Source organism: Eubalaena glacialis, chromosome 4 (assembly GCF_028564815.1).
Source record: "Eubalaena glacialis isolate mEubGla1 chromosome 4, mEubGla1.1.hap2.+ XY, whole genome shotgun sequence".
In the NCBI taxonomy this organism is placed as follows: domain Eukaryota; kingdom Metazoa; phylum Chordata; class Mammalia; order Artiodactyla; family Balaenidae; genus Eubalaena; species Eubalaena glacialis.
In genome coordinates, this window is record NC_083719.1 from 42,734,724 (window position 1) to 42,746,848 (window position 12,125).

Consider the following 12,125-nt stretch of genomic DNA (forward strand, 5'->3'; position numbering starts at 1 on the left):
AATTTTCTCCCAAATAGTAATATTATGCCGTTAGAAAAGCATTAAATGTTTGTTGAAAGTGTTCACGTAAATGTCTAACGGTATTTTACAGTTTTTAAGAATATTATATTAGTCATAGTTATGTTAATGTGAGTTGCAAAATATTTTTAGAACATAATTTCCAAGAAAATATGAAATGAAAGAGGAGTTGTATTCAGTTTCATTAGTTAAAATAGGAGTATTCTGGGCTTTAGCTACTTTTGATTTGTAATATCTATTTACATGACTTTTTTTGTTAATAGTGTATATTATACATGGGATAATATTTTATGGAGTCACCCTTAAAGTAAGCAGTGCTATTGCAGAATTCATTCTAAACCGTTCACTTTTCAGAAGACGTTTTGATGGTAAATTACAATCTGAGTCAACTAATATTGGAAAAAACAAGAGAGATGCAGACTTCGAGGGCACAGATGAACCCATTTTTGGAAAGAAACCCAGGGTAGAAGAGTCAATAACTGAAGACTTAAGGTAGTATTTCCATTGTTATAAATGTTAGTAACTCTTAAGTTGGGTGGTTGCCTGAAGTTTTGAAAATTGCTTGTATGTTGTTACTTTATGAAAATATTTGTTGAATTAGAGAAATGAAAATAAATATTCTTTATATATTCATATAAACATATAACTGTAGAACAATTATGTAATTTTGGGGAAATGGAAAACAATATAGAAAAGAAAGGCTTTTAATACTTTTGAATCCAATTTTAAGAAAGAATCTTGAAGCCTGATTTTTTTAAAAAGAAGAAATGCCATTTCATTTATTCGTTAATGTCTTGGAAGAGGATCACTGGAAGAGTGGGATAAAAGGAAAGAATAAAACTGACACAATGGAAGGGAATCCTTGAGAAGGAGCATTAGGAGGAATTAGATTTTCACTGTTGCATGTAGCAGTAGAGTGGCTATGAATCTCAAGACTACTGTCAATGAGGGAGACCCATGGATATGTGTGGCTGAAATAGCTGGGTGTTTCTTTGATTTCAAAAGTTGGAACTTTCTAGAAATTGATTCCAATTTCTTAGGTTGACCTGTTTCCTCTCGTAGCGATGGTCATGACTTTGCTTTTCCCTTCTCATTTGCCATATTCTAGCTTGGCACTACAATAAAGAATTTACTCCTATGGTTTTTTTTTGTTGTTGTTTTTTAACCGGTTAGCTGTTGTTGTAGCTAGCAAAAGTAGGTACTGTAAATGGTGGTAGATGTATCACTGAAATACTTAAGATGCACTGTTTGTCCAAACTAGTGGAATAGGTTACAAAATAATACTGATAATTTAAAATCATTGTTGCTTATTGTAGTAATTCTTGGGTTTTATCCAAAGTATGGTTATTGATTTAAAGTAAAAAATCAAAAGTACAATCAATAATAGTGGATCTAGTGCAGAAATACATCTATTTTTCTTCAGTTTATCCACAATCATGTCTTTTCAGAGTCTAAACAGAGAACCTAGATGAGTATAACTTAGGATTTTGATGAGAAGAGGGAACACTTCTATAAATTATAGCAACATCTGTATTAGGCTAGTTTATTTTATACTTCCTATCACGTAATGGTTTTTATAAGCAGCTTTGTGTTTTGAAGCAGTGATAATGCTTTTGTAGAGGTACTTTTTATCCAAAATAGTTACTGGAACTAAGCTGACATAATTCTTTGAATAATCCATTTGGAGTCTGTTTTGTATTTGTAATAAAAGATGCTAACTCACCATTTTGAATTCCCAGCATATATAATTCTCAATAATTTATTTTAATGTAATTTTAACAATTTTTTTTTTTTAAGTTTGTCAGACTTGATGCCCAGGGTCAAGGTACAATCAGTTGAAACTGTTGAAGGGTGTACACATGAGGTAAGCACAAACAGTGTATGGTAAGTTGGTGTTATAAGTGGGATTTTGCTTTGGACTATCTAGTCTGATGATTGACAAGCAGTTTAGCCTTAAGGGCTTTGGAAACAATATGTAGTTTCTGTGCAGTCAGCTTACATAGTCTAGTGGAAGGAGCTGGGGGTTTGTATTCAAACCTGAGCTCAGACACTGACACAGCGCTTTTCCCAACTACAGTCTTGGATAAATTTCTTAACCTCTTTGACATTGTTTTTCTAATTTGTAAGTTTAGAATAATGGGATTTACATCTTGGGGTGGTTGTGAAGATTATGTAAGAAAATTAGGTAAGATACCCAGCACAGAATAGGGTTTTTTGGTTTTGTTTTTCAGAGTAGGAATTTAGTACATGTTTATTCCCATGCTCCTAAAGTCAAGTAACAGTGACATTTTGCAGGTCCCGTGCTTTTTTGTGTTTTGCTCTGATGACTGGTATATTGCAGTTTCATTGTCTGCCACAAGATGGTGGTCACTGATAGCTTGTAGTAACCGTTTATCAGTGAGCATTTATAAAAATATGGGACATAAGGAAACTAACACTAGTTCTTTCTATTAAGCCTTCTGCCTTTACCATGTAACCTTATAAGTTATTACTACAGTTAATTGGGGAATCTTATTAAAGACTTTATCAAATAAGCAGAGTAATTCCAAATTAACAGAAATTGCTTTTGATGTAGATCTGGAACCTTATTTTTTTAAACACCTGTTTTTCTACTTGAAATTTCCTTATGTTCCTTTAGAATAGCACTTAGTTTGGCAGGTATAATATTCATTAGATCATTCATTTAACACTTATATTAGACCCTATTTGATGCTGTGGTCTTAAAAAGATGGGGAAAAAACCTCAAACACACACAAATTTTGCTCTCAAGAGGTCAGAAGTTCTTTCTGTCCTTCATGATTATCCTCAAGCCCTCCATTCTGTTATCTCCTCTCACATTTTTAGCAGGTAACCTTACCTTTTACTTTATATTAGAGGTTTGAAGATATCAAGTTGGAGTCACATCCACTCAAAGGACAAGGCACTGCGTTGTTTAGGCTGAGGAGAGTTGCTCTGCCAGTGTTCTTGGTTGTATCCTATCCTGCCTGCACAAAGACTTGGATCATTCCATTTTCCCTTGACTGTTTCTGGTGTCTCCTTTTTTCTATTTTCCTTTTCTTATCAGCATATGAATATTCAAAAGCTTCTCTTTTGTTCTTTGTTGCTTTTTAGCCACTGTGTTGTGTTTCTTCTTCCCCATTGTAGTCATTCATTCAGTACACATCTTTCGGGTGCCAGGTATATTTTATTATTCACTGAATATAGAGATAAACAAAAAAAGTTATGGTCCCTTTCTTTTCAGAGTTGTTATTGAGTGCTCTGCTTAGAAAATCCCTGCTTAACTTCCTAACTTTCCAGTCATCTTTTAGTCTACTATAGTTAGATTTCTTCTTTCTCCATGTCTTTCAAACTGCTCTGGCAAAAATCACCAATAACTAATTGCTAAGTCTGTTGGTTTTCTATTTTTCTGACTCCTTAGTCTCTGTAGGCTTCTCTTCTACCTGTCTGTTATAAGTTAGTGTTACCCAGACTGTTGTCAGAGAATAAAAACAAAACTCTGATTCTCATACATGTGAAAACACAATTTGTTGTTGCTGCTATTAAATCTCAGAAATGTTAAAATCTTAATTGCTTTGTGTTAATGTTTTTTGTTCCTGTCATAGCAAGTATCAGGAGAGATGTGGGGGAGGTGAACCAAGTAACCAGGTATGGCCCCGCAGGTTGATCATACCTTGATGAGGATCACACCATGATTTAGGGTCTAGTCTTCAGATTTTCGGAGTCCGAAATTTGATTTTGTCAGTGCGCCAGAGGTTGTGCTCTTTGGATAGAATCACTTTCATCATACTCATGGTATGGTATAACAAAAGAAGAACATTCCCTTAAATTAATGGATAAGTAGTCCTCTTATTGTCAAACTACCTAGGAGTCAGAAACTACTTAGAAGTTTCTTGGCGTCATAATAAAGGGGAATATGTAGGCTCAAGGGGAAGACTGATGAAAACTATTCCTGTCCCCGGAAGGGTTCATTCACTAATAAAAACAACTCAAATTAATTCTTTCGTAATGTGTGCTGGATAAACTACCAAATTCTACCCCTTTATAGATTCCATTTAGAGTTTCACCTTGCTTCTAACACAGTTATTATACTGGGTATTGTTCATTGAGTTTCCTAATTTATCGTTTCACTTAATTACAGTCAGGTTCTAGTTATTCCTTTTTGAAACACTGCACACATCATCTTGATTGTAATAGAATTGCAAATTTACCAACAATCTCTCTATTTCTAAGACAGCTAATCTTACCTCATACTTGTTTGTTGAAATTTTGCTCTTAGAAATTATTTCTAACTTCTGTGTGTACCGTATTTTGCCCTTGTTGATTATTTATACATTAATTCGCTTACGTATTGGGAATTTAGATATATTGTGAACTGCTCTCCAGATCTTAATCTTCACTGGAGGAATATTAGTTTCCTGTTCCAGGAAATAATACCATTTTATTCCACATAGTTTTCTTTCATATAGTGGCATCCCTTTTTTATGTCCATTCTGCTTTTTTGAGCATTCATTAATGTCAGGAAGTACATTAGATATAGAAAATACAAAGATAGCTGAGATAGGTCCTAGACCTTAATAAACAGTTTCTTTTGGGAGATAGACTTAAGTGCTTTTAATTAGATTACTATCAGATAAACACTAATAGAAGTTTTTTGAATGTTGTAGCTTTTGCATTTTCACTTTTTCTCAAAGGTGGTTATTTAATTTTACAGTGTCTAAGACTGTCAGAAACACTTTAGTTCATCACCTTTATTTTTCAAACCATCATTGATTAAGGAGTGTTGAATGCATCAATTCTCGAATAGTAAATTGATTTTTTTTTTTTAACATCAGGTTGCACTTCCTGCAGATGAAGATTATCTGCCACTTAAACCTCGCGTTGGAAAAGCTGCAAAGGTTTGTACTTTGGGCAGTATGGTTTGTACAGTTTTGTGAGTCTGTTTTCCTAAAAATCTTAAAGATAAACTTTTAAATGAGATTCTTATACTTCCCAGTGTGTGTGTATATATATATATACACACATGTATATATACGAACTAAGAAGCCGCCACCTGAAGTCAAATATGGTGAGAACCAAATCAATAACCATGCTGAATACCAAGCATCATGTGATAAGATTTTTAAAAATTAAAATAATTCTCAACCTTTTTAATGAATCTAATGAAAAGTACTGATCTTTCTCTAGAAAAAAATGCATATGTACAATCAGTTTTGCATATAGTTTTGGGAGTTGAACAAGCTTCTAATGAAACTTAAACTCTAATGCTGATAGTAAATGGATTTTGAAACCCTGATAGATGGTAGAAGAGTAATATAAATTTTCCAAGTCATTTTCTTAAGTAAAAAAGGCAGTATCGTGGGATAAACATGAACTCTTCAAGTCTAATAGATATATTATTCTGCCTTTGCTGAGTGAACTTCATTGAGGCCTTGCCTTTTCAGAGCCTCAGAGTTCCAATCTGTGAAAAGAAATTATACATACGTTAGGGGTTGCTGTGAAGATTAGTATGTGGAAAATGTGTTGCACAGTGCCCACCATAAAGCATGTTCTTGATAAATGGTAATGATTATTGTGTTGTAATTAATATATATGTAAACATAATATAATAATTGAAAGATCAGATAGTAGAAGTAACTTCTATGCTGTCTGGTTAAAGTTTTTTTTTTAATTCTTCCTAATTTTCTCTAGTGGGTGGCATATTTCCCAAATAGACTCATAAAGAAATGCTCCCAGAATGCTTCTAGGGGTAGCGTCTCTTGGTTTTAAGTGTACTATGATGTGTGTAGGTGTCTTCATACAGATACTAATTTTTTTTATAGGAATACCCGTTCATTCTTGATGCTTTTCAAAGAGAAGCCATTCAGTGTGTTGATAATAATCAGTCTGTTCTAGTATCTGCACATACATCAGCAGGAAAAACTGTATGCGCTGAGTGAGTAGCTTTCTTTTTAAATGGAATTTTAGGACTGTTAATATTTGCTTTATACATTTAGGTGCTCCTATGTTGGGTGCATAAATATTTACAAATATTATATCCTCCTGTTGAACTCACCCCTTTATCATTATGTAATGCCCTTCTTTGTCTCTTGTTTCAGTCTTAGTTTTATTTTTTATTTATTTATTTATTTTTATAAATTTATTTATTTATTTTTGGCTGCATTGGGTCTTCGTTGCTGCACGTGGGCTTTCTCTAGTTGCTGCAGGCGGGGGCTGCTCTTCCTTGCGGTGCGCGGGCTTCTCATTTCGGTGGCTTCTCTTGTTGCAGAGCACAGTCTCTAGGTGCCTGGGCTGCAGTAGTTGTGGCTCATCGGCTCTAGAGCGCAGGCTCAGCAGTTGTGGCGCATGGGCTTAGTTGCTCTGCGGCATGTGGGATCTTCCCAGACCAGGGCTCGAACCCATGTTCCCTGCATTGGCAGGCGGATTCTTAACCACTGCACCACCAGGGAAGTCCTTAAAGTCTTAGTTTTAAAGTCTATTTTGTTTTACATAAGTGTAGCTACCACAACGTTCTTTTGGTTTCCATTTGCATGGAATATCCTTTTCCATCCCTTCACTTTCAGTCTGTGTGTCCTTATATCTGAAGTGAGTCTCCTGTAGGCAGCATATAGCTGCAACTTGTTTTTTTATCCCTTCAGCCACTCTCTTTTGATTGGAGGATTCGTCTATTTACATTTTATTATTGATAGGTGTGTACTTACTGCCATTTTGTTAATTGTTTTCTGGCTGTTTTGTAGTTTGTTCCTTTCTTCTCTTGCTCACTTTCTAGTTTTAAAATGAATTTTTAAAATAACTGTTTTTTACTGTACTCTTTAAAAGTTTAAATTTTTTCTATTTGATTTCTGTAAATTTAGACCCTTACCTTTATTTCATTTCTTCTACTTACTTTGGGCTTCATTTGCTCTTCTTTTTCTAGTTTTTTAAAGGAGGAAAGGTGAGATCATTGATTTCAGACCTTTTTCTAATACAGACATTTAGTGCTGTAAATTTCCCTTCAGTCATGAATATGTATCATGATTCACTAATGCTATGTTCATTTTTTGTGGATTTCATTTCAGGTCTTTTCTAATGCTCTATCTTCAGATTCATTAATCTTTGCTTGTTCATTATCTAATCTGTCCTTAATCGTATTCAGTGCATTTTTTCATCTCAGACATTATAGTTTTCTTTCCTAGAAGTTCATTTTTGTGTGTGTTTGTTTTCCATGTGTCTACTTAACTTTCCTCCAGCTTTTTGAGCATACAGAATACAGTTTAAAAACTGTTTAAATGTTTTTGTGACTATTACTTTCATTTGTGTTACTCCCTGATCTGCTTTAATTAATTGACTTTTCCCTTCATTATAGGTCAGTATTTTCCTACTGCTTTGCATACGGCTCTGATGGGATGTTTGGCTGTTTTTTAATTTCATCACTGACTTTTGGCAGTTTAATTATGATGTGACTTTACATAATTCTTCTCATGTTTCTTATGCTTGAATTTATTGGGCTTCTCAAATCATGGGTTTATTAGTTTTCATCAGATTTGGGAAAATTTCAGCCATTTTTTATGTCAAATAGTCCCCCTTCTGCTAGTAATCTGAGGACTTCAGTTAAATTTAGGTTGACTTTAAGTTGTCTCAGAGCCTAGTGATACTCTTATTTATTATTGTTTTTTGGTGTTTATTCTCTGTTTCATTTTGGACAGCTCTTAAATGGCTTTAAGTTTATTCATCTTTTTTTCTGCAATGTCAAATATGCTTTTACTCCTACCAACTTTATTTCATCTTAGATTTAGATTTTTTTTTCGCTGAAAGTTTGGTTTGGGTCTTTTAATATTTTCCATATTTCTTCCAAACATGCTGTTTTATTTTTTCTCAATTTTCTTGAATATATAGAATATAGTTATACTATAGTAACTTTCACTATCCTTGTTTACTATTTTATATTTTCTGTCTCATTTTTGGATGCCTTTTTTACTTATTTATTTTTACTCATTATTATAGGTTGTATTTGCCTGGTTCTTTGCTTACCTGATTATTTTTTAATGCCTGCCAGGACATTGTGAATTTTACCTCCTTGGGTGATGAATATTTTTGCATTTCTATTCACATCTTTTTTTTTTTTTAACATCTTTATTGGAGTATAATTGCTTTACAATGGTTTGTTAGTTTCTGCTTTATAACAAAGTGAATCAGCTATACATATACATATATCGCCATATCTCCTCCCTCTTGCATCTCCCTCCCATCCTCCCTATCCTACCCCTCTAGGTGGTCACAAAGCACCGAGCTGATCTCCCTGTGCTATGTGGCTGCTTCCCACTAGCTATGTATTTTACATCTGGTAGTGTATATATGTCCATGCCACTCTCTCACCTTGTCCCAGCTTACCTTGCCCCTCTCCATGTCCTCAAGTCCATTCTCTACATCTGCATCTTTATTCCTGTCCTGTCCCTAGGTTCCTGAGAAGCATTTTTGTTTTTTGTTTTGTTGTTTAAATAAATTTATTTATTTTATTTATTTTTGGCTGCATCGGGTCTTTGTTGCTGTGCTTGGGCTTTCTCTGGTTGTGGCGAGCGGGGGCTACTCTTCGTTGCGATGCACGGGCTTCTCATTGCGGTGGCTTCTCTTGTGGAGCATGGGCTCTAGGCACGCAGGCTTCAGTAGTTGTGGCACCCGGGCTCAGTAGTTGTGGCTCATGGGCTTAGTTGCTCTGTGGCATGTGGGATCTTCCCAGACCAGGGCTCGAACCAGTGTCCCCTGCATTGGTAGGCAGATTCTTAACCACTGTGCCACCAGGGAAGCCCCCATTTTTGTTTTTTTCTAGATTCCATATATATGTGTTAGCATACGGTATTTGTTTTTCTCTTTCTGACTTAACTTCACTCTGTATGACAGACTCTAGGTCCATCCACCTCATTACAAATAACTCAATATAGTTTTTTTTTTTAATGGCTGAGTAATATTTCATTGTATATATGTGTCACATCTTCTTTATCCATTCATTTGTCGGTGAACACTTAGGTTGCTTCCATGTCCTGGCTTTGTAAATGGAGCTGCAGTGAACATTGTGGTACATGACTCTTTTTGCATTATGGTTTTCTCAGGGTATATGCCCAGTAGTGGGATTGCTGGGTCGTATGGTAGTTTTATTTTTACTTTTGTAAGGAACCTCCATACTGTTCTCCATAGTGGCTATATCAATTTACATTCCCACCAACAGTGCAAGAGGGTTCCCTTTTCTCCACACCCTCTCCAGCATTTATTGTTTGTAGATTTTTTGATGATGGCCATTCTGACTGGTGTGAGGTGATATCTCATTGTAGTTTTGATTTGCATTTCTCTAATGATTAGTGATGTTGAGCATCCTTTCAAGTGTTTGTTGGCAATCTGTATATCTTTGGGGAAATGTCTATTTAGCTCTTCTGACCATTTTTGGATTGGGTTGTTTGTTTTTTTGATACTGAGCTGCATGAGCTGCTTGTAAATTTTGGAGATTAATCCTTTGTCAGTTTCTTGGTTTGCAAATATTTTCTCCCATTCTGAGGGTTGTCTTTTCGTCTTGTTTATGGTTTCCTTTGCTGTGTAAAAGCTTTTAAGTTTCATTAGGTCCCATTTTTTTTGTTGTTTTTATTTCCATTTCTCTAGGAGGTGGGTCAGAAAGGATCTTGCTGTGATTTATGTCATAGAGTGTTCTGCCTATGTTTTCCTCTAAGAGTTATAGAGTGTCTGGCCTTACATTTAGGTCTTTAATCCATTTTGAGTTTATTTCTGTGTATGGTTTTTGGGAGTGTTCTAATTTCATTCTTTTACATGTAGCTGTCAAGTTTTCCCATCACAACTTACTGAAGAGGTTGTCTTTTCTCCATTGTATATTCTTGTCTCCTTTATCAAAAATAAGGTGACCATATGTGCATGGGTTTATCTCTGGTCTTTCTATCCTGTTCCATAGATGTATATTTCTGTTTTTGTGTCAGTACCATACTGTTTTGATTACTGTAGCTTTGTAGTATAGTCTGAAGTCAGGGAGCCTGATACCTCCAGCTCCGTATTTCTTTCTCAAGATTGCTTTGGCTATTCGGGGTCTTCAGTATTTCCATACAAATTGTGAAATTTTGTTCTAGTTCTGTGAAAAATGCCAGTTGTAGTTTGATAGGGATTGCATTGAATCTGTAGATTGCTTTGGGTAGTATAGTCATTTTAACAATGTTGATTCTTCCAATCTAAGAACATGGTACATCTGTCCATCTGTTTGTATCATGTTTTAATTTATTTCATCAGTGTCTTATAGTTTTCTGCATACAGGTCTTTTGTCTCCTTAGGTAGGTTTATTCCTAGGTGTTTTTTTCTTTTTGTTGCAGTGGTAAATGGGAGTGTTTCCTTAGTTTCTCTTTCAGATTTTTCATCCTTAGTGTATAGAAATGCAAGAGATTTCTGTGCATTAATTTTGTATCCTGCTACTTTAACAAATTCATTGATTAGCTCTAGTAGTTTTCTGGTAGCATCTTTAGGATTCTCTGTGTATAGTATCATGTGACCTGCAAACAGTGACAGCTTTACTTCTTCTTTTCTGATTTGGATTCCTTTTATTTCTTGGATTCTTTATTTCTTTGGATTGCTTTTATAGTGGTGAGAGTGGGCACCCTTGTCTTGTTCCTGATCTTAGTGGAAATGGTTTCAGTTTTTCACCATTGAGGACGATGTTGGCTGTGGGTTTGTCATATATGGCCTTTATTATGTTGAGATAAGTTCCCTCTATGCCTACCTTCTGGAGGGTTTTTATCATAAATGGGTGTTGAATTTTGTCAAAAGCTTTTTCTGCATGTATTGAGATGATCATATGGGTTTCATCCTTCAATTTGTTAATATGGTGTGTCACATTGATTGATTTGCGTATATTGAAGAATCCTTGCATTTCTGGGATAAACCTCACTTGATCATGGTGTATGATCCTTTTAATGTGCTGTTGGATTCTGTTTGCTAGTATTTTGTTGAGGATTTTTGCATCTATGCTCATCAGTGATATATTGGCCTGTAGTTTTCTTTCTTTGTGACATCTTTGTCTGGTTTTGGTATCAGGGTGATGGTGGCCTCGTAGAACGATTTGGAGAGTGTTCCTCCCTCTGCTATATTTTGGAAGAGTTTGTGGAGGATAGGTATTAGCTCTTCTCTAAATGTTTGATAGAATTTGCCTGTGAAGCCATCTGATCCTGGACTTTTGTTTGCTGGAAGATTTTTAATCACAGCCTCAATTTCAGTGCTTGTGATTGATCTGTTTATATTTTCTATTTCTTCCTGGTTCAGTCACAGAAGGTTGTGCTTTTCTAAGAATTTGTCCATTTTTCCAGGTTGTCCATTTTATTGGCATGTAGTTGCTTATAGTAATCTCTCATGATCCTGTGTATTTGTACAGTGTCAGTTGTTACTTCTCCTTTTTCATTTCTAATTCTATTGATTTGAGTTTTCTCCCTTTTTTCCTTGATGAGTCTGGCTAATGGTTTATCAATTTTGTTTACCTTCTCAAAGAACCAGCTTTTAGTTTTATTTATCTTTGCTATTGTTTCCTTCATTTGTTTTTCATTTATTTCTGATCTGATCTTTCTGATTTCTTTTCTTCTGCTAACTTTGGGGGTTTTTTGTTCTTCTTTCTCTAATTGCTTTAGGTGTAAGGTTAGGTTGTTTATTTGAGATGTTTCTTGTTTCTTCAGGTAGGATTTTAGTGCTATAAACTTCCCTCTTAGACCTGCTTTTGCTGCATCCCATAGGTTTTGGGTCATTGTGTTTTCATTGTCGTTTGTTTCTAGGTATTTTTTGATTTCCTCTTTGATTTCTTCAGTGATCTCTTAGTTATTAACTAGTGTATTGTTTAGCCTCCATGTGTTTGTATTTTTTACAGATATTTTCCTGTAATTGATATCTAGTCTCATAGCATTGTGGTCGGAAAAGATACTTGATACGATTTCAATTTTCTTAAATTTACCAAGGTTTGATTTGTGACCCAAGATATGATCTATCCTGGAAAATGTTCTGTGTGCACTTGAGAAGAAAGTTTATTCTGTTGTTTGAATGGAATGTCCTATAAATATCAATTAAGTCCATCTTGTTTAATGTATCATTTAAAGCTTGTGTTT

The 12,125-nt window shown here is 34.8% G+C and overlaps 1 protein-coding gene across 1 annotated transcript in view; it reads left to right on the forward strand.

Moving 5' to 3' along the window:
• MTREX (Mtr4 exosome RNA helicase) overlaps positions 1 to 12,125 on the forward strand; it is a 130,230-nt gene that overhangs the window by 5,833 nt on the left and 112,272 nt on the right. The window contains exons 2-5 of the mRNA XM_061188945.1: positions 373 to 510; positions 1,816 to 1,882; positions 4,851 to 4,913; positions 5,838 to 5,950. Coding sequence (XP_061044928.1) covers positions 373 to 510; positions 1,816 to 1,882; positions 4,851 to 4,913; positions 5,838 to 5,950 — 381 coding nt within the window. The remainder of the gene's footprint in view (positions 1 to 372; positions 511 to 1,815; positions 1,883 to 4,850; positions 4,914 to 5,837; positions 5,951 to 12,125) is intronic.